Source organism: Lactuca serriola, chromosome 4 (genome assembly GCF_051521515.1).
Source record: "Lactuca serriola cultivar US96UC23 chromosome 4, Lser_US96UC23_V15, whole genome shotgun sequence".
NCBI lineage: Eukaryota > Viridiplantae > Streptophyta > Magnoliopsida > Asterales > Asteraceae > Lactuca > Lactuca serriola.
In genome coordinates, this window is record NC_136411.1 from 370,252,640 (window position 1) to 370,279,635 (window position 26,996).

General features: G+C 38.4%; 1 protein-coding gene and 1 non-coding gene across 2 annotated transcripts; one reads left to right on the forward strand and one right to left on the reverse strand.

Annotated features, from left to right (window-relative positions):
• Window positions 1-2,407: 2,407 nt before the first annotated feature.
• LOC145103375 (small nucleolar RNA R71) lies at window positions 2,408-2,514 on the reverse strand. Its single transcript, XR_013706469.1, has one exon. It is a non-coding gene; the product is annotated as a small nucleolar RNA R71 (small nucleolar RNA).
• Window positions 2,515-3,460: 946 nt separating this feature from the next.
• Window positions 3,461-4,363, forward strand: LOC145099767 (uncharacterized). The gene is made up of 2 exons (XM_079037276.1): window positions 3,461-3,784; window positions 3,845-4,363. The coding sequence occupies exons 1-2, from the start codon at window positions 3,461-3,463 to the stop codon at window positions 4,361-4,363; spliced, it is 843 nt and encodes a 280-aa protein (XP_078893402.1).
• Window positions 4,364-26,996: the final 22,633 nt, after the last annotated feature.

Here is a 26,996-nt window from a genome sequence, read left to right on the forward strand (position 1 = left end):
TTTCGTATTTGATCAAATTCAAAGACCCACTTTGTCTATCTGGAACATTGTGATCAAATGCTTTGTGCATATTGAAAGTCATGTTTTTGGACTCCATTTGTTTGATGAAATGCGCGATCGAGGACCTGATCGCTGATTGATTTTGCCATATTTATACCTATTTTAGGCATTATTTATTGACATTTTTATTAATAAATTGATAATATGTTTAGAATAATGATACTGATGACGTTAAATTGTTATTTGCAGTCAATTATAAGTATTTTCAAAGAGAGGGACCAAAAGTGACAATATATAGAACATTGGAGACTTGAAACACAAGAGTTGAAGAAATCCATGGAAATTACAAAAACCACGACGTGGTAGAGACAACCACGACGTGGCATGAGTATTCTAGAAGATAAAGATCACGTGAAGAAGAAGTCCTTGCCCGATACGGATAACTTGGAAACCACGACGTGGCAGAGATAGCCACGACGTGGCGCGGGATTTTTGAGGATATTTATGCACTCTTGGTCATTACGAATGGAGGAGACTCGTGGCAGAGAAAAGAGATTCCAAAAGGTGAAATTCAAAAGAAAAAGAGATTTGGAAGTGGTTTTCAACACCAAAGAAGAAGAAGTTCATAATTTGCTTTATAAACTTGGTACATTTAATATGTGTTTGATTATAGCTTTTGACTGTTTAGCTGTTAATATGTCCAGCTAAATCTAGTTGCTTCTGTTAGCTAGATGAAGCTAGAACTCATGGTTTGAATGCATTAGATTTGACTTTATTTGTTGGTTATATGCTTGTGTTTATTGACTTTACCTAGCATGTTTAGTTAATGATTTAATTGCTTTAAATTCTTGTTCTGTGTAGTTAGTGAACACGAATCTGCATGAATATGAATACCTAATAACAAAGTGAATACTAGTTTATTAGAGCTAAGACCAAACCAATCTTAGATAAGTAATTGAATCATCGAATTAAGTTGTGTTATAGAACGCATATTATGACTGTAATTGTGTTTTGAATACTCAATCTTCATAGCTCCACTCTTATTTAATAGTTGATTATGTGTTAACTATTGTGTGACCATACATAGATTTACCTGAATTGATTAATAATTAGTAGGTTTAGAACTAAACTGCTAATACTTCTTAAATTGGTAACCAACGGTAATAGTCTTGACTAATGTACAACCATTGAGTGAAAGTGGATTCGAACTAACAGAAGTATTTTGTTTACTGGTTGAGTTTTTGTTAAAGAATTAAGTTTATCTAAACTTGAAAAATTAGATACAAACCCTTTTTAGCTTATTAATATTAGATTAATTTAGTAGTGAATATACAAATTAATAACACCGTTCCCTGTGATCGACACCCGACTTACCCAAGCTATACTGTAATCTGAGTAGGTACACTGCCTATAAGTGCATAGTTAGTCTATGTTTGTTAGGTTATAAATATTAAAATTAGTGGGTACTTTCGTGCACATCAAGTTTTTGGCGCCGTTGCTGGGGAAGGACTTAGTTTATTAGCTTATTTATTTGCATTAGGTTAATCGATCTTTTTTGTGGGGTAAAACCTGTAAAAAGTTAATTTTTCAGTAAGGTTTAATTTTTTAGTCACAGAGTCCACGACGTGGCCAGATAAGTGCCATGATGTGGTTTCTGAGAATTTTAGTTTTTTTTTAGTTTTTAGTTTATTTTTCTATTTTAGTTCAGTTTTACGTTTTTTTTATTTTGTTTTGTTTGCAGGAGTTCATGACCAGAGGCTCTAAGACACCTTTGGTGCCACCGATTGAAGATCCAGAAGCTGCACTTCACAATAAGACTGATAAGAAGACGCCATTGCAAGAACTAAAGTCAGCATTTTCAAGGAAGTCGGGAAAGAAGACAGGAGAGTTAATTTCATCCTCAAGGAACAAGAGCAAGTTTGAACACTTGGATCAAATACCCGTCCAAACCGAATCCGAATACGATACCGAGCCTAAATTTGAAGAACATACGAGCGAACCCGAAAATGAGCCAAGGAACGAGATGGCAGCAATTGAGGAGATGTCCATGGGAGCTTACAAGAAGAGAATCTGAGAAGATGTGGGTCCCGATTTAGTCCAACCCGCAATACCTGCCACTGCCACATTCGAGCTGAAGGGACACATCTTGACTGCACTGAAGGATATCCCATTTTATGGGAAAGATCATAAGGATGCTTTTAAGAATCCAGATGAAGTCAATGACATTGCGAATTACTTCAATGTCCCAAATGTCAACAGAAACACCGTCTTGCTTAGGATGCTTCCCATTACTTTCAAGGGAGCTGCTAAAGAGTGGTTAAAATCACTTCCACCAGGTACAATCACAACTTGGGCTCAAATGCGTGAGCAATTTCTTGACCAGTTTTGCCCGCCATCCAAGATAGCTAAACTCAAAAAGGCAATAGCCAACTTTGAACAACAGCTAAGGGAGTCATTGTATGAAGCATGGGAGCGGTACAAGGGCTTGCTCAGAAATTGCCCTCAGCTTGATCTTAATGTGCAACAAGAGATGTTGATTTTCTATGATGGGGTCAATGTTATGATGAGACAACTCCTTGATTCTCAAGGACATTTGACAAAGAAAAATCCAAGGGAGGTCATGGAGCTGATTGACGAATTCGCGAAGCACTCTCGCGAATACCACAACCCTAGGCAAGATGGAATCAAAGGCGGTGGAGGTGCACAAACTGAAGAAATAGCAGTTATGATGGCTATGCTAAATAATATGGATAGAAGGTTGACACAAATGGACCACTCAATTCATGCCATAAGAGTGTGTTGTGAGAGGTGTAATGGTCAACACTTGACCAAGGATTGCAATTTAGATGAGTTTGGGAACAGAAAAGCTCAAGTATGCTACTCGAGTGGGGACAAGTATGATGAAGACTGGAGGAAACCAAAGAAAGAGTGGCTGCCATATAAAGATTATAAGAAGCAAAAAGAAGAGAAGTATAGGCAGACAGGTCGAGGCTTCTATCAAAAGGAGCAGCCGCCAGTTGAGAAGAAACCCGATCTACAGACCATGTTGATGAACTTTATGGAAGCCTCATAAAAGAGACACGAGGCTACTGATTCTGTTATTAATGAACAAAGAACTTTGGTAAAGAATCATCATGCATTGATGGTAGAACAACAAGCTTTAATAAAGAATCAACAAGCCTCCATAAATAGTCTTGAAGTACAACTTGGTCAACTAGCCACTCTGGTTCATGAGAAGTTGTCCCCAAAAAATCCTGAAATGAAGACCCAGTCTCATGTAATGGCCATAGATACTGAAGAAGAGGCCATCTCTGAGTTCCTGGAGGCATTAGAAGAAGAACCAAAGCAGCCCGATCCAAAACCAAGGAAGCCAAAGTTCGAAAGTGAAGAGGTTGCTAAAACACCTGCACCACGACGTGACACTTGTCTGGCCACGACGTGACCCTTGTCTGAACAAAAAATGTCTGAGCCAATTCCGGTTTATCAGCCGCCTTTTCCGTTTCCTTCCCGAGTTGCCCTTAGTCCACCAGAAAGAGAGCATCTAGAGTTTGTTAAGCACGTGAAGGGTATCCCGATTAATACTACCTTTGTCGAGTCCTTATCCAAAATTCCCGAGTATCAAAAATTATTTCAAGCCTTGATAGACACCCATAAGCAATTAAAGAAGCATTCCAAGGTGATTCTAAGTGAGCAAAGCTCAAAAGTAGTGTTGGGAGAGATACCTAAGAAGATGGGGGATCTTGGACGCCTCACTCTTCCATGTGAATTTGGGAATAACATGAAGGTTGATGCTTTAGCCGATTCTGGGGCTAGCATTAATTTGATGCCTTATTCATTTTATCAGAAGTTGGATATTCAGAAGTTGAAGGCTACACGAATGAATATTCACATGGCGAACCGTTCAGTGACACAGCCCCGGGGCATTGTGGAGGATATTCTGGTAAAAATTGGAAAATATGTTTTTCCAATAGATTTTGTAGTGTTGGATATGAAAGAAGATCCCGGTGTTCTAATTATCCTTGGTCGTTCATTACTTAACACTGCTGGAGCTCTTGTTGATATCCGCGAGTCTAAGCTCACCTTGAGGGTTGGTGATGAAAAAGAAATTTTTGGGATAGAGGATGGCTTTCAAGAGAATCATGCTCAAGAAGAGGTGTTCACCGTTGGTGAAGATAATGAACTTGAAGAATTAGAAAATCTCATGGAAGATGAAATTAAGACAATTCATCAAGTCAAAAGAACAAAACCAAGAGCATCTGTTCCATATTTAGTTGAAGTCATTGCTTACAAGAGTCCACTTTCTTGGGTGAGCGAGGAAGATGATGAAATGACAAGTGATGAAGAAGAGGTTACTTCAAGATGACAAGGAAAATGGTGAAATAAGAGACGAATAGTATGGAGCTCAAGAGTGAAGAAAATTTAAAGACTAAAGGGACCAAACGCAAGCTTGATGAAGACAGTGTAAAGGCTAAAAAAAGAGAATTCGAAAAAGGCATATAAAAGACGTGTGCAAGCTTACAAGAGGCGTTTCAAGGAACAAAAGGTCCAGCTGGTGATGGACTCTTCAGAAGATTCAACATAGGAGGCATGGAGTCCAGCTCAAGACTCCAAGAAAAAGAAGCGCTTCTCGGGAGGCAACCCGAGCTTGGTTTGCATTTTTTTTTGTTTTAATTTTTGAGTTTTAATTAGGAAAGATATCATCTCATCGTTTAATAACTAATACTTAGTGAGAATTAGTTGGGGGGGGGGGGGGGGGGCTTTAATTAATAAATGGAATACAAAGTAAATAATTAAAACTCGTTATTCATTTTTGTCCAGACGAAAGCCACGTCGTGGGGTGACAATATCACGACGTGATTTTAAGATAATTACGGGGATAATATGAAAAAAAATTTAACAGATTATGTTCTTTTAAAATCCACGACGCGGTAAAGCCTGCCACGACATGGCCTTTAAAAAGTCACCGGGGGGGGGACCATGTCTTAAACCTTTTGACCACACAATTGTTCCCCATTTGTTTACTGCCTCACGAATGGAAGCAAGGTCCCCACAGCCTATTTCTTCAATTTATCTTGCAAATTCCTCGCATTTCATGTCTTCTAACTCCATCGGGTTTGTATTTCGTCCATTAATTGTAGTTATTGCTTACAATTTATACATTTTCATGGTTAGGGTTTATGTGAATGATGAGATTTCCGAAATTCGTTGATATTAGTTACTGTTTTTAGGTTGCATGTCCTTTTAATAGCAATAGGAACAATCCCCAAGTATTGTTTTTGGTTAAGATCGTGTATATAGTGACCGATCTAGACCCACGTCCCGATTGCGTCTCACGATGTGGCGTTCTAAGCCACGTCGTGACTTCTGGGAAAACAGAATGAATTTTTTTTAATGCTTTGGGTGTTTGTGGCTTTTGTTTAATTTTGTTTATAGAAATGGGACCTAGAAGGGCTGTTCCACAGGAGGAGAATCCAATTGATGTGGCGAGTATTCATCATTTATATCGGTTTCCATGAAACATTCACCGACCATTATTGACTACTACATATGAAAATCGGTTGGGATGGTTATACAACAGGGAATTTGCGATAGCTCTGATTTTCGATTGGGGATAGCTTGGTGGTGTTGGAATGGTTGCTGAATTAGAACGATATTGGACAAAAACATACGAAGGGGACTAATTTTCCTTTACTTGTCACGGGTGGACGAATTTGTTCGCGATTCAAGAACCCGTGTACCGGGATTTATCGGTGGAGTTTTTCTCTACTGTAGTCTTCGAAGAACGCACCATTGACTTTAATTATAACCGGGCACTTGTGTTCCGGTTGGGCGGCGTTTATAGGGAATGTAGTCTTCGGAAATTTGCTTGGCAAATGGGACTTTATACGGAAGTGGGGACTCAATCTCCGTTCTTCATACCATTTCTGCATGGGTGTGGTCAGGATTTTAATCCCAATATTATGGATGTCCAGTTCTGGCAGAGTATTTCCAACTATGAGTATAATACTCGTGACTCTAGTGAGTCACAAATTCGGAACCCCGTTTACCGATTTCTACATCGCCTTATCACTTTTTCTATAAATCACAAGCATCATGGCGATAAAGTTCCTATTCAGAATTTGTTCTATCTATGGAGTCTTATTACCCCCGGGGTTTGCTGTGATTTACCATATATGCTTGCGAGGTTCATGGCGAAGAAAGCGGCTAATTCTAGACCCGGGAGTCCGATTATAGGAGGACATTTGGTTACTCACCTTACTCGGTCGTATCATATTTTGACTCACGACTTTGTGAGGAATCTTACCTGATTCATGGACACTGATTTAACCATTCAAGTTTTGAGAGTTATGCGGGTAGTGGTAAATGTCAGGGGTGGTTTTGTTATACCGCCAGTAGATGAGGAGCAGGAGGAGGCGCAACCAGAGAAGCAACCACCATCCATACCTCGGCGTAGAAATATTCGAACTAGAGAAGAGATGGAGAGAGAGCGTGCTGCTCCACAACATGTACAAGGAGTACCCACCGACCCTTTTCAGATTCGGGTGGGAACTTATTTGGATAACCTCTAGGGGCATGCTATTTATCATACCCAACTCACTGAGGGTATTTATTCACATTTGGGTGTGACCCGGCCACCATCTATGCCACCTCGTTATCCTTATTTTCCAACATGGGAGGAGCTTTGGACTCCGCAGAATGATGGGGAAGGACCGAGTGGAGCGCAGGGACAAGGGGATGATGATTGATTTCTTTTCTATTTAGTTTCTTTTGTTTTATTTTAAGGAGTGTTCTTTTATGTTTGAATTTGGTTTGTGATGTAAGACTTTGTAGACTATTATGTTACTCTTTTATTTCTTTTGGGTTGTTCCTTTTTCAGATTCGCATTGGAATTTTCAAAAGGAAGTAAGGCTGGGTCAAGAGTCGTGTTTGTCTAGTCAAGTCAAGGTTCGGTTAAGGTCATGAGTCGAAACCCATAATTAAAGATAAGTGTGGGGTACGTTGGAGGGAGAGAGGTTACAATAGGGAAGTATATTTATATAGAAGAGTCTTAAACCATTAAGACAATGGTCAAGCTGCTAGGATGAATAAAGTAATGAGGAATTTTTTTTCTTGACGCCCAGTTTTCACGACGTGGTATTCTCCACCACGACGTGATTCATGTTTTTTCTTGGGGATCATTATGAGGACTATTTTGCCTCGTTTCTTCATACAACTAATATGGCGTATGCTTTCCCACATTTCTCTACATATTTGCACCCACTTTGAAGAATTGAAGTTTCGAGTCATGTTCGTGGTTTATTTACATATTCATCCAGTTCTACACCAACTTCATATTTTGGAGAGGTCCATATTCGAGATGCATGTTTTCCACACTTTTGGAGATGCTTACACCGCTATCCCAGGGGAGTCTATTCCTTTTTCTCCCTTTTCTTAATTTTGATTTATTCTAGGCATACAATGAGGGCATTGTATGAAATAAGTGTGGGGTAGGGGTAGAAAAAGTAAATTACTAGAAAATTTGAAAATTGAAATTTTTAATAATTAAATATAGTAATAATAATTTGAACTGTAGTGTTAGTGTTATATGGGATGATCCGATAAGACCTCAAATGTTTGGTTGAGCCAATACAGGTTATAGTGCATTTGTGGCCTCCCTTATTTTAGTGAAATCATGGAACAAAAACATAACCTCGCTTAGTTTGAGGGATGCAATATGTTTAGCATCCTAAACCTGAAATGTATCCAGGAAAGCTATGTCTTAACCAATAAATGTTGAAGTTAAGCGCCCCTGCTTAAGCATGTAGGTTTTAAGTGAAAAAAGTGAGTTATACATTTAAAAAAAAAGGAGAGAAATTACTGAAAAGTAAGAATTCTTGAAGAATTTTGGAGCTATTAAAGTATGAAGATCAAAGATCAAAGTTCTAAGGAATCAAAAGTTGAAGATGCCAGAAATCATGAAAGAAGTGAATTCAAAGAAATCAAGATTAAACTATCAAAGAAGTGAAGAATTCAAGAGATCCAAGTATTGGTATCTTAAAGTTGTAATTCTCTAGTTTATGTATGCTTGGGTAGCTTTACAAAAATACTTTGAGGTTAAGTAAGATTTCTACGGATGGATTCGGAGGGTTGCATAAAATGAGCATTGTTCGAAAGAAGTGGGCGAGTGTTTATGAAGATTGTGAGTATTTAAAGTATGGGAGGGGGGTACTTTAGGAAAATTTTAGACACAAATGCATGCGTTGAGGTCTTGGCATAATGGCTGAGCTGGAATCGGATTGTTCTATGTGATGTTAGGGATAAAGATTTAAGTTTTAATTTTCTTGAGGGCAAACAAAGCCTAAGTGTGGGGTATTTTGATATTGCCATATTTATACCTATTTTTAGGCAATATTTATTGACATTTTTATTAATAAGTTGATAATATGTTTAGAATAATGATACTTATGACTTTAAATTGTTATTTGCAGTCAATTAGAAGTATTTTCAAAGAGAGGGACCAAAAGTGACAATATATAGAACATTGGAGACTTGAAACACAAGAGATGAAGAAATCCACAGAAATTACTAAAACCACGACGTGGAAGAGACAACCACGATGTGGCATGAGTATTCTATAAGATAAAGATCACGTGAAGAAGGAGTCCTTGCCCGATACGAATAACTTCGAAACCACGACGTGGCAGAGATAGCCACGACATGGCGCGTGATTTTTGAGGATATTTATGCACTCTTGGTCATTACGAATGGAGGAGACTTTTGGCAGAGAAAAGAGATTCCAGAAGGTGAAATTCAAAAGAAAAAGAGATCTGGAAGTGGTTTTCAACACCAAAGAAGAAGAAGTTCATAATTTGCTTTATAAACTTGGTACATTTAATATGTGTTTGATTATAGCTTTTGACTGTTTAGCTGTTAATATGTCCAGCTAAATCTAGTTGCTTCTGTTAGCTAGATGAAGCTGGAACTCATGGTTTGAATGCATTAGATTTGACTTTATTTGTTGGTTATATGCTTGTGTTGATTGACTTTACCTAGCATGTTTAGTTAATGATTTAATTGCTTTAAATTCTAGTTCTGTGTAGTTAGTGAACACGACTTTGCATGAATATGAATACCTAATGACAAAGTGAATACTAGTTTATTAGAGCAAAGATCAAACCAATCTTAGATAAGTAATTGAATCATTGAATTAAGCTGTGTTAGAGAACGCATATTATGACTGTAATTGTGTTTTGAATACTTAATCTTCATAGCTCTAATATTATTTAATAATTGATTATGTGTTAACTATTGTGTGACCATACATAGATTTACATGAATTGATTAATAATTAGTAGGTTTAGAACTAAACAGCTAATACTTCTTAAATTGGTAACCAATGGTAATAGTCTTGACTAATGTATAACCATTGAGTGAAAGTGGATTCGAACTAACAGAAGTATTTTGTTTACTGATTGAGTTTTTGTTAAAGAATTAAGTTTATCTAAACTTGAAAAATTAGATACAAACCCTTTTTAGCTTATTAATAATTAGATTAATTTTGTAGTGAATATATAAATTAATAACACTGTTCCCTGTGATCGACACCCGACTTACCCAAGCTATACTGTAATCTGAGTAGGTACACTGCCTATAAGTGCATTGTTGGTCTAAGTTTGTTAGGTTATAAATATTAAAATTAGTGGGTACTTTCGTGCATATCACTGATTCAGATATAAAGCCTTGGTTTCTTGGAACTCCATTATTTGTGGGTATAGTCAATCTAAGGGGTTGTTTGATAGTTGTTGTCTGAATCTGATCTGACTGAGTCAAGGCCTGATCGGGTCAGAAGCTCTGACTGAACCTGTCTCTGACTGAAACCATGTTGTTTGATTATGAATCTGACCGGTTGTGCTGAATGCAGTAAATGAACGTTTTACCATTCTTTACTCCAATACGAACGAAACAAATTTAACAATCTATGCCATTTTGTAAATTAGCAACCTGAGAGCAAAAAAGGGACGCAAATGGTTTGTTTGGTAATTTCCCATTAAATTTTGTTCCAATATTAACGATTTAAATAATAAAAACCAAAAGAATCACATATTGTTCAACTGTTTCATACGTATCTGACTTTAACATACATGCATATCATCATATGATTGATGAGGTTAACAAAGGATTATCTAAAAAACACTCGGCTATATCATTACAATTTACAATAATAACAAAGAAATTTAGAAAAATCAAACTAGGATGATATAACTAAGAAATCTGGAAAAAGGTAGGATGTTATAATTTAAACTTGTATATGTCCTTCATGCCTAGAAAATTCTGCACAACACCCAATTCTCAAACAGAAGCTCCCTCATTTCTTCATAAAAAATACGCTTTCTTTCTATAAACTTTGTAATTGCCAAAATGATGATGCTTGATTGAAATCTTGTGCTATGGCACCATCACTTACTAAACATCAACCACTTTCCATTGCACAGACAAGAAAACCTTCAAGCTTCTCTCTACAAAAAAACGACAAGAAAAACACCACGTCATCATCAAGGGTAAAATGGTAAAAAATTGAAATATAAATGATAGAAGGTTCTAAGAGCAACCATCAAGTTGTTTCATCCAATTCAAAACAAGGAAAACACATATTGAAGGGAAAACCCTTCAACAACAATGCTTATCATCTAGTAGAAAAAAACTACAAAAAAATGCATCACATATATGTAAATGGTGATATTTGACGATTAAACAGACAAACCCCCAAGTTATAATGTCAATGGTGTTGAAACCAACGCTCTTTTCTACTAGACCAGATATTGCCCTCCATCAGCAACGAAGGACTAAGCCCCAACATACCGGTCCCTAAATTGAACTTCCAAAATATGATCTTCCAATTGATACCCTCCTAAAACCACTGACTCAACCACTCATATTCAATAAATCAAAAGTGTCAAAAAGAGCTACAAAGAAATTGATAAACTCCGCAACTACCCAATTTCAGCAAATTAATGAAACTATAGCTTAAATTCGAGCCTTAGATGCAAACAAGGTCCACTCCAGAATTCAGAATTGAAATAAGAAAAGGCATAAGATCATACCTTTGATTGCTCGGTTTAGTAATCAACTGTTTGAGTTCGATCCAATTAACAATAGTCGATCATGTTGCATCAGGAGAGGCAGAGATCGACAGGAGAAACTTGCATTAGGGATGCGGAGGTCGGCGACATTGCTTGCTGCGGTGGCGGCTCTGCCTGAGGTGGGGGCCACGAAAGCGTTAGCCGGGATCTATGGAAGGCGCTGTGTTGACGGTGTTGGAAGGAGACGTGTTTTTTTTATCAGGGCACGAATGTCTTTCTTCCATTACTTACTCGTTCAACTTCAATTTTCTATAGGACCGAGTCGGATCAATTTTATGGACCGAGACCGAGTCAGATGCTTAATCTATACAAATCAAACACTCTGACCGGACCGAGTCAGACAAAAATGACTGACCGGACTGGGTCAACACCAAATTAAACAGGACCTAACAGATATAAAGAGGTTTTAATTATTTTTAGGTATAGTCAATCGCATTAAGTTTCTTTATTGAAATTAAGAAATAAAACATTAAACCTGATGAAATCATAGTTGCTAGCGTGCTCTCTATCTGTGCTCATCTAGGCTCAATCCATATGGGCAAATCCGTCCATGACTACCAGGGTATTGATCACATATCACTTCCATGTTCTTAAATTATAAAAACTTAATCAAATTCATTTTACCTTTTGGATAAAATATATTACTGAGTCAATTGGTCTTTCATATTTCAGGGTCTTACATCGTCAACTGGTCTCCAAATTTACAGACTGCAGTTTCTGACGTGGTATATTGACCTCAATAGGTTTTCTCTTCCTACACAACCTTCCAAATTAACATGACATCATCATCCATGCCTTCTTAGGAAGTTGAATATTCTGAAGAACCAGGTTCTCTATATCACATCAAGTATCGTGTTGCTGGTGGAACAAGGTAATCACTCAATGTTTTTATTAAATAATCATATTTATAAAGTTTTTTTTTGTTGTTCCATGAATTAAAATGTTCATCAAAAGGTAACCCATATCTGTGTTTGTTTATTTCTACTGTCACACCCCCAAACCAGACGGCGGAAACGCCCGAGGGCTGTTGTGACTCAATTGAATACCATCCCAGTGAATATACATGAAACATAACATCATTCATCACCATGCATTGAAATAGTACAACTGGTAGTGTTTACATTTAGTACATTGTTTCATAACATTACATTCCCAAAAAGTAAATTGTTCGATACTGAATAAACAAACAACAAAACATCACTTAGTACATTTTTCCCTTCGATTTACCTGTTACCTGAGAATACAAGTATTTTGAAAAACGTCAACATATGAAATGTTCGTGAGTTCATAAGTAAAGTTTGAAATATAATGTTTTGTATTGTTTTGAAAACCACCAGAAAATCCGATATTTTCTGAAAAGAGTTTCGTATAAAAAAAGTGTGAAGATCTGTAAGTATGCTTCTTTGTTTCTAAAAAAAATTGTTAGACTTGGTATGCATCTTGTAGGTGTATGACTTGAAAAACCCTAGGAAAACCCGATGTTTTCCTAATACTTTGACTTATGCATTTTCTAATTTGTGATACCGTTGTGACGTGTGTATTCGATATTTCCAGGTGACGTTGGATTAATTATGGGTTGTGAATTGTTACAAACACGCATTAATGAAAACGACTAGTTTACAACTATACGAACGATCCATTAGGTGTCGTCCGTACTATTCACTTAATCCAATCACCCTAACTTCTCATAGCCCCACAACCGAGGAGGAAAGAGAACACGAAGCCCTCGATAATTCCATAAGTCGTTCAAGGCTATCGTGAATGCGAAGGGCCCTTGGCCCGGCCCGTATTGGTGAATTCTTGACTTTACTGGCAATACTAAAGGACCCTTGGGGCCCAACAGCACAAAAGCCATTGAAAGTTCTTTTACACGGAATTAAGTCATATTAGACCCAACAACATGTAAGCGAGTTTCCTTCGGGCCTAAAGATCATGTCATTGGGCTAGCTAGGCCCAACAAGCACGATTTGAAACTTTCGGGCCCAAAGATGGTGTATCGACGTCTGGTGAATTCCCACATGTGTATTGACTTCCCGTAATTTCAGCGTGTGTATTGTAGTATCATCGTGTATAGATTTCTGATTCATTATTGATTCGAGACCGAATCAATTCGTTTGGTAACGATTTTTGGTGTTGAAGGTGTATTATGTATCGTCGGTAGTCGTGGTACTAGTATTTTAACATAACGGATTTATTGTTTAACACATTAGGATTTTACTTTTTACAGCCCCTTTCTTATGGATAATTTACACTTTTGACCCTTTGTATAAAAGAATTTCCATTTTAGTCCTTAAACCATTTTTCTTTACACTTTAGTATCAAAACTTGTTGAAAAGGTATTTTTCAGCACAAATCTGTTTGGAAAACAGTTTTAGTCCCTCAAAATGAAGTTTTCTCGGTTGAAACCTCATTTTTTGTAACTTTTACACTTTTGGCCCAAAATAGAAAATTTTTGCATCTTTGGTCCTTTTTAAATATGAAAAGTATTTTTAACCCTTGAAGTGGACTTGGAGCACTAGTAGTCCCCTATTTTACAGAAAAGTACAGTTTCAGCCCTTCAAATTTGAAAATCTCGCATATTGGGCTTTATTGGGCCGAAAAATTCATTTTTGGCCCATTATGCTTAAAATTTTACATTTTAATCCTTCAAGAGAGTATATTTCCAGAAAATACTTTGTTAAAACTGTTTTGTCCCATTTCAACCATCAGAATTCATATTTTGTCATTTTGGGCCCTTTAATTTTATGTTTTTAACATTTTGAGCCCAAAAATGGGTTTTTAGCCCAAAAATGTTCATATTAACCAACTTAGTTATTTTTTCTAGAAATGATTTGTGTGTAATAATATGTTTTATACTTGTTTCATACAACCTAATGTAAATCTCGGTTTTAAGGACTTTTTGACTAGGTCCAACACCACAATCTCATAAAAACATGAATATAAACATAGAAATCACACAAAGGATACATATACCCATACATCTACACATTGCCTTGTATTCCCCCCCCCTCCACAAAACTCATAAAAACCAAAAAATAGGGGGTATGAAGCTCACCTTAAGTTGTAGTTTCGGTTTTGAAGAGAGAAAAGAAGAAAATTTCGATCCTAGCAAGTCTCCTTGGTAAATCTCGAGTTTAGTGACTTCTAGGGTGCATGATCACAAGTTGGAATAGATTTAGAAGAGATTTTTGATGAAATGAAGTAGCTAGATCATGGATTAGTCATCAACTTACCTTAGATGATGTGTTTGTGGGAAAAACCTCCTTGAAAAGCTCTTGATTCTCGAAATTTTTGAAGAATGAGGGAGGAGATGTTCTTCAAGACTTAGAGAAAATGGAATGAATTTTTTTTGTGAGTGTGTGTGTGTTGTGTTCGGCCGAGAGCAAGAAGAGCGAGGAGAGAAGTGAGGTTCTTGAATTGATTTGCATGAAAACATGAGATGGTGCATGTGAATCCTATGGACAAATATGAGGTGGCATAGGAAAGTCAACTCTTCTTCTTGGGCTTGCCTTGGGCCGAGAATGGAGAGAAAAAAGATGAGGATTGAGCCTTGTATGCTTAAGCCCATTCCATGGTTATGTTAAGTGATGTTTGGCCCCAATTAATTATAAATGTGATTTTTATGACCTATTAAGGCTAAATTTGGTTAATTATGGCCCAATATAGTTCATTTAAATAATTTATTTCATTCTAGGGCCAATATGGCCCAAAATGTTAAAATAAATGAAAGTGGGTCCAAATAGAGCCCATTTAAGAGTTCTAAACCCAAGATAGTCAAATTGGGAGCTTATTGGTCCATTGGGCCCAATAAGGAAGTCCTAGTCCAAAATGGACCTACACAAGAACTTCTAAGGTTTCCAATTGCTTGTTGACTAGTTGTAGTGCTTGTATGGTGTATTTGATTGAAATTTTGTTGTCACCGAGTAAGCATCATACATGCCCTTATGTTTTAGATGCATAATTTTTACTTAAGTGTTTTAGTTACAAGGCACAAAATTTTTAGTTGTGACATCATCCCCCCGTTAGAGGGAATTTCGTCCAAAATTCTGTTTGAAAGCTAGATTTGAGAATGCTAGAATAGGTGAGGGTACTTTTGCTTCATTTGATATTCGCGTTCCCACGTGAATTCTGGCCCACGCTTCGCGTTCAACCATACTTTCACGATCGGGATGCGACTTTGCTTAGTACGCTTCACCTCCCTGTCCATGATTTCAACTGGTTCTTCAACGAACAGGAGATTCTCATTGATTTCAATTTCGTTAAGGGGAATGACAAGGGTTTCATCCGATAGGCACTTCTTTAGATTAGAGACATGGAACACAGTGTGCACATTGTTTAGTTCTGTGGGTAGTTGTAGTTTATACGCCGCTGGACCTATTCGGGCGACGATCTCGAAAGGTCCAATGTATCGTGGGTTTAGTTTTCCCCGTTTTACGAAACGAATGACTCCCTTCCAAGGTGAGACTTTTAACAGTACTCGATCCCCGACCTGAAATTCTAAGGGCTTTCGCCGTTTATCGGTGTAGCTCTTTTGTCGGTCGCGCGATGCTCGTATTCGAGCTCTGATTTGAACGATCTTTTCCGTGGTTTCACAAATGATCTCCAGTCCCGTTAGCGCCTTGTCCAATGTGTGTGATTTTGCTAGTTGGGTGTCACCCACCTCAGCCCAACATAACGGTGACCTACACTTACGCCCGTACAGTGCTTCGAAAGGAGCGACCTTGATGCTCGAATGGTAACTGTTGTTGTACGAGAATTCGACTAGAGGTAAATGGGTATCCCAAGACTTCCCAAAGTCTATCACACATGCGCGAAGCATGTCTTCGAGCATTTGAATGGTTCGTTCGCTTTGACCATCCGTTTGCGGGTGGTAAGCGGTGCTCATGTCGAGATGAGTTCCCAGTGCTTTCTAGAGTGATTGCCAAAAACGTGAAGTGAACCTACTGTCTCTATCCAAGATAATAGAATCTGGTACTCCGTGGAGTCTCACAATTTCTCGAATGTATAAGTGTGTCAATCTCTCCATCTTGTAGGATTCTTTTATTGGCAGGAAATGGGCAGATTTCGTCAGTCGGTCGACTATTACCCATATGGTGTCTAGTCCATCCGACGTCTTGGGTAGCTTGGTCACGAAATCCATAGAAATCCCTTCCCATTTCTACTCAGGGATTACCGGTTGCTGTAATAACCCTGAGGGCTTCTGGTACTCCACCTTTACCTTGGCACAAGTAAGGCACTTACTAACATAGGTGGCGATTTCCGCCTTCATGTTAGGCCACCAATAGAGTTGTTTAATATCCAAATACATCTTGTCTGAGCCGTGATGAATGGAGTATCACGTCTTGTGGGCTTCCTTCATAACTACCTCCCTAAATCCTCCGAGTTTAGGGACCCAAATACGGTTCATGAAATAGTATATTCCATCCTCTTTTACCTCTAGATTCTTCTCCATTCTGCGTAGTGCTTCGCTTGCTCTGCTCTCCGTCTTCATGGCTTTTGACTGAGCTGCTCCAATCTGAGTGGTTAAGTGGGATTGGATGGTGATTGAGAGAGTTTTCGCACGACGATTAGAGTACTCCTTCCGGCTCAATGCATCAGCTACCACGTTGACCTTGCCTGGGTGGTACTTGATTTCACACTCATAATCGTTTAACAATTCAACCCATCTTCATTGTCTCATGTTCAACTCTTTCTGGTTCAAGATGTGCTGAAGACTTTTGTGGTCCGTGAAGATGGTGCACTTAGTACCATAAAGGTAATGCCTCCATATCTTCAGAGCAAAAACCACTGCTCCTAATTCCAAATCATGGGTTGTATAATTCACTTCGTGCGTATTTAGTTGGCGGGATGCGTAAGCTATGACCCTTCCACGCTGCATGAGAACGCAACCTAAACCCTGATTTGACGCGTCACAGTAGACCATGAAATCTTCCGTTCCCTCCGGTAGAGATAGTACCGGGGCACTACAGAGGGCTTGCTTCAGGGTTCGAAATGAAACCTCTTGCTTTTCCGTCCATTTGAATGGTACGCCCTTTTGCGTAAGTGAGGTAAGTGCCTTGGCGATTTTAGAGAAGTTTTGAATAAACCTCCTATAGTAGCCTGCTAGACCAAAGAATTGACGAATTTCCGTGGGTGTTGTCGGGACGGCCCATCCTTCGACGGCTTTGACCTTGGAAGGATCCACATGAATTCCTTCTTGACTAACAACATGACCTAGGAAGTTCACACTACGGAGCCAGAACTCACTTGGAGAGTTTTGCGTATAGCTTTTCCGATCGCAGAGTTTCTAGAATTTGTCGGAGATGTTCACCATGCTCTTCCTCGCTTCGGGAATAGACAAGAATGTCATCAATGAAGACAATGACAAAGTTGTCGAGGAATGGTCGACAGATTCGGTTCATCAGATCCATAAATGCGGCAGGAGCATTCGTTAGACCGAAGGGCATTACGACAAATTCATAATGTCCGTAACGAGTTCGGAAAGCGGTTTTAGGAATATCCTCTTCCCGGACTTTGAGTTGATGGTATCCGAACCGTAGATATCTTAGAAAAGTAACTAGCTCCTTGGAGCTGGTCAAATAGATCATCGATTCGCGGGAGTGGGTAGTGATTTTTGACAGTGAGTTTATTTAACTCTCTGTAATCGATGCACATCCTAAAGGATCCGTCCTTCTTTTTGACAAACAGGACCGGAGCTCCCATTGGCGAGTAGCTAGGTCAGATGAATCCCTTGTCCAGGAGTTCGCTGAGTTGACTGGACAATTCCTGCATTTCAGCAGGAGCTAGCTGGTAGGGCGATTTAGCGAGAGGGGTTGCTACTCGGACGAGGTCAATTCTGTATTCAACTTGCCTTTCTGGGGGTACTCCAGGAAGATCTTCAGGAAATACGTCGGGAAATTCACGTGCTACTGGAATATCTTGAATGTTAGTCTCTTCCTTGGTTTTATCCACTATGTGAGCCAGGAACGTCAAATATTTCTTTCGTAGATGCTTTTGTGCCTGGATGCACGAGATAAGGCGAAGGTTCGTGCTAGGTTTGTCTCCATAAATAACTAGGGTTTCGTGATTAGGAAGGCGAAGACGAACGGCCTTCTCGTGACACATAATCTCAGCATGGTAGAGGCTTAACCAGTCCATGCCAATAATCACATCGAAACTCCTAATGGACACAGGCATTAACTCTATTTGAAAGACATGTTGGTTCAGGGTTAGGGTACATCCGATGTAGATTTCCCCCGTGGATTCAGTTTTCCCATTGGCCATTTCCACCGTAAAGGTTTCATTGAGCTTCTGGGGTTGTTGTTTTAATAAATGTTTAAACTTATTGCTTATGAAACATCGCTCCGCTCTGGTGTCAAATAGGATGCATGCATAAGTGTGGTTTAGGGGAAATGTACTGGTAACGACTGCGGGATCCTGAATTGCTTCCCCCTGACCCATGGCCAGTACCCTTCTCGTTCCTCCATTTCCGGGATTGTTGTTGTTAGGGCAATCTCGGCGGAAATGCCCTGTCCTCCCACACCCATAGCAGGTGTGGCTAGGTCCTGCATTGTTGTCGCCGGTGTTGATGTTGTTGTTGTTGTTGTTGTTGTTGTTCCCCTGTTGTTGGTTCTAGGGAGGGTAAGTCATGCAGTACCTCGCCGTATGTCCCCTTCGATTGCAACTGGTTCACTGCAACTCCTTGCATTCTCCATTGTGATGGAAACCGTACTTGTTGCACTTGGGAAGATTACCAGAATAAGGTCTGGGAGCATTTGAAGCAGCTGAGGCTGGAGCATGTGGTGTGGCTGGAACCGGTGCGGTGGCAGCATTAACTGTCACTGTCTGCTGCTTCTTGGAAGTCTCAGAGCCTTGGCGCCCCTTCCTTTTGTTGTTCTTCCCTTTCTTGCCCTCACTTTCATTCTTGGCCTTAGTCTCCACTGGCTTCTCACCCTTCTTGTTGTTGTGGTCATACAGGTTCTTCGCCAATCTTTTAGCACTGTCGAGGGTTTCAGGATTTGCAGCTATCACATTTCCCTGGATCGGTGAGGTTAGTCCCCAGATGAATCGCTCAATCTTCTTTCTTTCCGAGGTGATCATACTCGGGCATAGCAGAGATTGTTCACTAAATCTCGATATGTAGGCATCGATATTCGCATTCTGCACAGTGAGGTTCCACAGCTCTTGCTCCATTTTCTGAATCTCACCTCATGTGCAGTATTCAGCCATCATCATTTCTTTCATTTCCGACCACGGCATGGAGTTGGCTACAGGGAGTGTCATGGCTTCCACGTGTCCGTTCCACCAAGTGAGTGCTTGATCAACAAAAGTGCAGGCTGCGAACTTCACCTTCATCTCCTCAGGACAATCGCATATCTCGAATACCGATTCCACCTTCTCAATCCATCGCTTCAGAGTGATCACCCCTCCAGTGCCAGTAAAGGTTCGTGGCTTGGTGTTTGTGAAGTCCTTGTAGGTACATGTTTTGGTGGGTCCTTGATTCATTCCGTTGTTCGAACTCCCGGCCCCTTGCCCGTTGCCTCCTCCATTGTTCCCTTGGTGAATTTGTGCCATAGCTGCGGTGACTGCAGCAGATACGGCCGCCTGGAATGCAGTGGTGTCAGCTTCGGGTGGGGTTGGTCCAGGGTTTCCGCGAGTAGGTCGGCGAGGCATCTTTCTGTCATGAAACGGAAAGATGTTGAGTGTTTGGGGTTTCTGTGAGGTTGTGATCCTACTGACTAGGTGCATGGTACGAACTTAAACACTTTTACCATTTAGCATTCAATCATAGATTCTCAACACATAGCAATTTGTAATGTCATAATAAAACACGCAAAAGTTCACTAATATTATCCGCATTTAATACATGAAAATTTTGCTCATAGGAGCATACATGAGTGACACTAGTTCGACAGCATAACGGCTCTATGAGTAGTGTAGTCACTTAAACATAGAGTCGGGGTACATAGCATAGTTCCTAATGACCTAGTAAGATAAGTCTATCCCTAGTCGCGATGAGCTGTGCCCGGGGGTGGTGCTGAGGATGTGGATGCTCCCTGAAGACGAGCCACCTGTCGTTCCGCGTCCTAGAGTCGAGACTCCTACCTCATCTGCCTCATGTGGAACTCTCGAAGGACGTCACGTGTCTCCTGTTCCGCACACTTGACCCTAGTCCACAACTGGCGTACCTGATCAGTAGTGCCCTGAGCAAGGTCGCCAGTGTTCCGTAATCGTCTCACCATGACCGGAAGGGCTTGATCAGCCGGTCCTCCGTCCCTCAGGTCAAAGAGCTCGCATGACATGCCGTACGGGGGTCGTTGTCCCTGCTGTCTGCTCCATCTCCAAAGATCAATACCCCAGGGAGGTGTAGGACCAGTGGGGCCTACACGGTATGCAGGCACCCTGATCGGGTAAGGGGGGTTGATGACTTCGGACTCCGCGTCCGAATCACCCCCTTCACTGTCATCGGGTTCCTCCTCGAAGCTTCCTTCATCTTCTTCTGGTTCGGCAGGCTCGCCCTCGACTCTTGCCTCCGGTTCCCCGTCAGATTCCTCGTCGGGGTCTTCCTCAGGCCCTTCCTCAGGCTCCTCGTCTAACCATCCGTTATTCCCCTGATTAGGGAAATAAGGATCTCCGGAGTGATGAAAACCAACCATGCTGTCTGCGAGAGTGTGTAAGTATGCTAACATTATTCCTAGGATGCTACAACTATTGTATAGACTATGCAGGCATTCTTCTCTTTTGGTGATATAGGGGTTTGTTTTTAGGTTCCCTAGCTCGCGATCTCATCAGAACATGTGTTAATTATACCTTGAAGGGAATGTAGTTGATCAGGCTACATTCACTTCTTGATTTCACTAAAACAGTCCTGAATTAACCGGGATACTAGCGTTATCTTGTTTGGTTCGGCGTTATGTTCTTATTCCAAATACAAGCAGGGGTGTTTTATTGTTATGTTTTACTTGTTTTGTTCAGAGTTGGGTTAGTCCCTCATTTGGTTTATAGTTGCATATCAATGTGTGGTTAGACATGCTAGTTCACTATAAACAGAGCTCTGATACCAACCTGTCACACCCCCGAACCAGACGGCGGAAACGTCCGAGGGCTGTTGTGACTCAATTGAATACCATCACAGTGAATATACATGAAACATAACATCATTCATCACCATGCATTGAAATAGTACAACTGGTAGTGTTTACATTTAGTACATTGTTTCATAACATTACATTCCCAAAAAGTAAATTGTTCGATACTGAATAAACAAACAACAAAACATCACTGAGTACATTTTTCCCTTCGATTTACCTATTACCTGAGAATACAAGTATTTTGAAAAACGTCAACATATGAAATGTTGGTGAGTTCATAAGTAAAGTTTGAAATATAATGTTTTGTATTGTTTTGAAAACCACCAGAAAATCCGATATTTTCTGAAAAGAGTATCGTATAAAAAAAAGTGTGAAGATCCGTAAGTATGCTTGTTTGTTTCTAAAAAAAATTGTTAGACTTTGTATGCATCTTGTAGGTGTATGACTTGAAAAACCCTAGGAAAACCCGATGTTTTCCTAATACTTTGACATATGCGTTTTCTAATTTGTTATACCGTTGTGACGTGTGTATTCAATATTTCCAGGTGACGTTCGAATAATTATGGGTTGTGAATTGTTATAAACACGCATTAATGAAAATGACTATTTTACAACTATACGAACGATCCCTTAGGCGTCGTCCGTACTATTCACTTAATCCAATCACCCTAACTTCTCATAGCCCCACAACCGAGGAGGAAAGAGAACACGAAGCCCTCGATAATTCCATAAGTCGTTCAAGGCTATCGTGAATGCGAAGGGCCCTTGGCCCAGCCCGTATTGGTGAATTCTTGACTTTACTGGAAATACCAAAGGACCCTTGGGGCCCAAAATCACAAAAGCCATTGAAAGTCCTTTTACACGGAATTAAGTCATATTAGACCCAACAACATGTAAGCGAGTTTCCTTCGGGCGTAAAGATCATGTCATTGGGCTAGCTAGGCCCAACAAGCACAATTTGAAACTTTTGGGTCCAAAGATGGAGTATCGATGTCTGGTTAATTCCCACGTGTGTATTGACTTCCTGTAATTTCAGCGTGTGTATTGTAGTATCGTCGCGTATAGATTTTTGATTCATTATTGATTCGAGACCGAATCAATTCGTTTGGTAACGATTTTTGGTGTTGAAGGTGTATTATGTATCGTCGGTTGTCGTGGTACTAGTATTTTAACATAACGGATTTATTGTTTAATACATTAGAATTTTACTTTTTACAGCCCCTTTCTTATGGATAATTTACACATTTGACCCTTTGTATAAAAGAATTTCCATTTTAGTCCTTAAACCATTTTCTTGACACTTTAGTATCAAAACTTGTTGAAAATGTATTTTTCAGCACAAATTTGTTTGGAAAACAGTTTTAGTCCCTCAAAATGAAGTTTTCTCGGTTGAAACCTCATTTTTTGCAACTTTTACACTTTTGGCCCAAAATAGAAAATTTTTGCATCTTTGGTCCTTTTTAAATATGAAAAGTATTTTTAACCCTTGAAATGGACTTGGAGCACTAGTAGTCCCCTGTTTTACAGAAAAGTACAGTTTCAGCCCTTCAAATTTGAAAATCTCGCATATTGGGCTTTATTGGGCCGAAAAATTCATTTTTGGCCCATTATGCTTAAAATTTTACATTTTAATCCTTCAAGAGAGTATATTTCCAGAAAATACTTTGTTAAAACCGTTTTGTCCCATTTCAACCATCAGAATTCATATTTTGTCATTTTGGGCCCTTTAATTTTATGTTTTTAACATTTTGAGCCCAAAAATTGGGTTTTTAGCCCAAAAATGTTCATATTAACCAACTTAGTTATTTTTCTAGAAATGATTTGTGTGTAATCTTGTTTCATACAACCTAATGTAAATCTCAGTTTTAAGGACTTTTTGACTAGATCCAACACCACAATCTTATAAAAACATGAATATAAACATAGAAATCACACAAAGCATACATATACCCATAGATCTACACATTTGCTTGTATCCCCCCCCCCCCACAAAACTCATAAAAACCAAAAAATAAGCGGTATGAAGCTCACCTTGAGTTGTAGTTTCGGTTTTGAAGAGAGAAAAAAAGAAAATTTCGATCCTAGCAAGTCTCCTTGGTAGATCTCGAGTTTAGTGACTTCTAAGGTGCATGATCACAAGTTGGAATAGATTTAGAAGAGATTTTTGATGAAATGAAGTAGCTAGATCATGGATCAGTCATCAACTTACCTTAGATGTTGTGTTTGTGGGAAAAACCTCCTTGAAAAGCTCTTGATTCTCGAAATTTTTGAAGAAGGAGGGAGGAGATGTTCTTCAAGACTTAGAGAAAATGGAATGAATTTTTTTTGTGAGTGTGTGTGTGTTGTGTTCGGCCGAGAGCAAGAAGAGAGAGGAGAGAAGTGAGGTTCTTGAATTTTTTTGGATGAAAACATGAGATGGTGCATGGGAATCCTATGGACAAATATGAGGTGGCATAGGAAAGTCAACTCTTCTTCTTGGGCTTGCCTTTGGCTGAGAATGGAGAGAAAAAAGATGAGGATTGGGCCTTGTATGCTTAAGCCCATTACATGGTTATGTTAAGTGATGTTTGGCCCCAATTAATTATAAATGTGATTTTTATGACCTATTAAGGCTAAATTTGGTTATTTATGGCCCAATATAGTTCATTTAAGTAATTTATTTCATTCTAGGCCCAATATGGCCCAAAATGTTAAAATAAATGAAAGTGGGTCCAATTAGAGCCCATTTAAGAATTCTAAACCCAAGATAGTCAAATTGGGAGCTTATTGGTCCATTGGGCCCAATAAGGAAGTCCTAGTCCAAAATGGACCTAAACAAGAACTTCTAAGGTTTCCAATTGCTTGTTGACTAGTTGTAGTGCTTGTATGGTGTATTTTATTGAATTTTTGTTGTCACTGAGTAAGCATCATACATGCCCTTATGTTTTTGATTCATAATTTTTACTTAAGTGTTATAGTTACAAGGCACAAAATTTCTAGTTGTGACATCTACATTCAGGGGTGACTTTCTAACTATAGCAACCACAATGCTTGGAACTTTATTTAGTGATACAGCTATTGAAGTTAATCCTGAGGTATAAATGTTTAAATAAAAAAAAATTATAATTCTTAGTTTGTTAAAAGGGTAAAAAAGTGGTCAACTTGGTCATTTCTATCTACAGGATGAAAGATATGCTAAATATATTGGAAAGTCAGCCATTGTTCCAATGACATTTGGACGCCATGTCCCAATTATTGCTGACAAGGTACTAATGTTACTTGAAAACAAATGAAAAAATATATATACTTCTTTTCAAAAAGTTTAAAATAAGCATGTTTTGATACGATTTATATGTAGTATGTAGATAAAGACTTTGGAACTGGTGTATTAGAGATAAGCCCTTGACATGATCACAATGATTACCTTCTTGCAAGAAAATTAGGTCTTCCTATACTCAATGTCATGAACAAAGATGGAACACTCAATGAGGTTGCTGGATTATACAAGTGAGTTATGTTTATTTCTAAAATTATTAAAAAAAATCTTTAACATATTTTACATTAGTGGGCTTGATCGAAACAGGCTTAGGTGTCAAGAAAGAAGCTCACACTTCAAGAGTTCCAAGATCTCAAAGAGGTGGAGAAGTGAGTTAAATTTTTAAAATTTTTAATTTTGAAGGATCTTTTTATTCATTCACAATTGGGTTTTATGTTAATATGTTTTCTTGAATCAGATCATAGAGCCTTTAGTGAGCAAACGGTGGTTTGTGACAATGGAGCATTTAGCTGAGAAAGCCCTTGAAGCAGTGAAAAAAGGTGAATTGACCATTATGCCCGAGAGATTTCAAAAGGTATTGATATATTGTTTCCTTTATATCTTTGATTAAAAAACTTCAAGATTGAATTTAAATATAAAATATGTATTTTTTGGTATTCAGATATATAATCATTGGCTTTCAAATATAAAAAAATTGGTGTATAAGCAGACAATTATGGTGGGGACACAGGATTCCTGTTTGTTATATTGTAGGAAAAGATTGTGAAGAAGATTATATAGTTGCAAAAAATGAAGATGAAGCTTTTAAAAAAGCTCAAAAGAAAAATGGAAAAAATGTCAAAATATATCAAGATACATATGTTCTTAACACCTGGTTTTCAAGGTCTGTTGACTCTGTTCACATAACAAACCTTAATTCACTTTCGTTACTTTTAAATTTTAATGTCTAAAATACCCTTTTGGGATTTTTTAGTTCTTTATGGCCCTTTAGCACTTTGGGATGGCCTGATGTGTCTTTAGAGGATTTTAAACACTTCTACCCTACATCTGTTCTTAAAACAGGGCGATTTCTGATTTCTATTCCCAAAGGAAAATCAAGAACAATTAGGAATCATCATTAGGCAAGCATCCTTCTTTCTTCTGTTGATTTCATCCTCTAACAATTGTTATGCAAGTGTTCCATAAGTCAAATTGGAGTATAAATTTTCTAGTTGGTTTTGGTTCTTGTTGACTTTGGTCAATATCTATCTCTATGATCATCAAAACCTATTTGAGTATCTTGAATTTTGGATTGGCCTGCTGACTTGTTTTACTGATTTCGTATGATTTTTCTCAAAATATTTCCTTTGTTAGCTTTTTAATTTATCAATATTGATCTTGAACGTCGAAGGGCGTTTTAAGAGCATCATCATATCGTCACTTTTGCTTTCAATCGTATATGACTCAACCAAATACCCTGAGTGCTAACCGATTTAATTCTAGTGTTTCTATCAAAGTTTTACAAGAGAAATTCATCTTCTTAATGTTTTTATTCTGAAAATGGCTAATTTTCAATTACTTGATTTACATCCGTTAACTGGTGATTGAATTTTGGTTCATTTGTTGGTCATACAAATCAGGTGGTGGGAGAAGTTGGTGGAAAGCATCTTGAAACCATTATCAAGTGGAAATGGATCAGAGTAATCAGTCTTAACTTCTCATTAACTTGCATTTTCTTCACTATCTTAATCTCAATGTTGAACCAATGTTTGTGGTCTTGTCACTTTTTGGTGTTTTCTATATCGTTTCCATTTTTTGAATATCATATACATTTCAATAAATAAAGATAGGAATTTAGGCATCTTTACAGTGGAATACACTTGGAGAAAAGTTGCACAAAAGAATTGAATTTTTGTTTATGATATTGATATGCGACTTTTGGGTAAATGTAAAATGTGTCGAAATAACATGAAATGTTTTAGGTGTATTTGGCTTTATTTATGTTTGAATTTGATCTAGGTTTCATTTGGGTGATTAGACAAGATGCTATATTCTATGAATTTATTGCATTTAGATAATTGGAAGTGATAGTATATATATATGAACAACAATAATTTTATGGAAGAAGCTTGAAACAAATTAGATGATACACATAGATATAGAATCATTTCTTGCTTATTTAAGTTTCATTTAGTTTTAAATGATAGTAAATGACCATTTTACCCTTTTTTCCGGAATTAGTATCTAATGAAAAAAAATGACTTTCTTGTTTGACAACTGCTTGTAATATAAGTTATAAACGACAATAACTTGTAAATGTATAAGATATTTAATGGAAAATGCATTGGGGTTTTGACTTTTCAAGTGTAGTTAGCAAATGAGAAGCAGCTTGTTGATCATTACAGCTCTAAGCATCCAAAGGAGATGTTTGCAAGCAACTCTGAATGATCTGATCTGTATGCATTTGAATTGATGCAAAGGTTTGTGTTGTATGTTTTTCTTTTTCATTTGCATGATGATGATATGTCTAGTGTTTATTTGGCTTTGACATTTTCCTTTATGCCAAAACCG

Coding starts and splice junctions, on each gene's coding strand:
- LOC145099767 (XM_079037276.1), top strand. CDS start 3,461: ATGTCTGAGCCAATTCCGGTTTATCAGCCGCCTTTTCCGTTTCCTTCC. Junction 3,785..3,844: donor AATTTGGGAATAACATGAAG/GTTGATGCTTTA, acceptor TCATTTTATCAG/AAGTTGGATATTCAGAAGTT.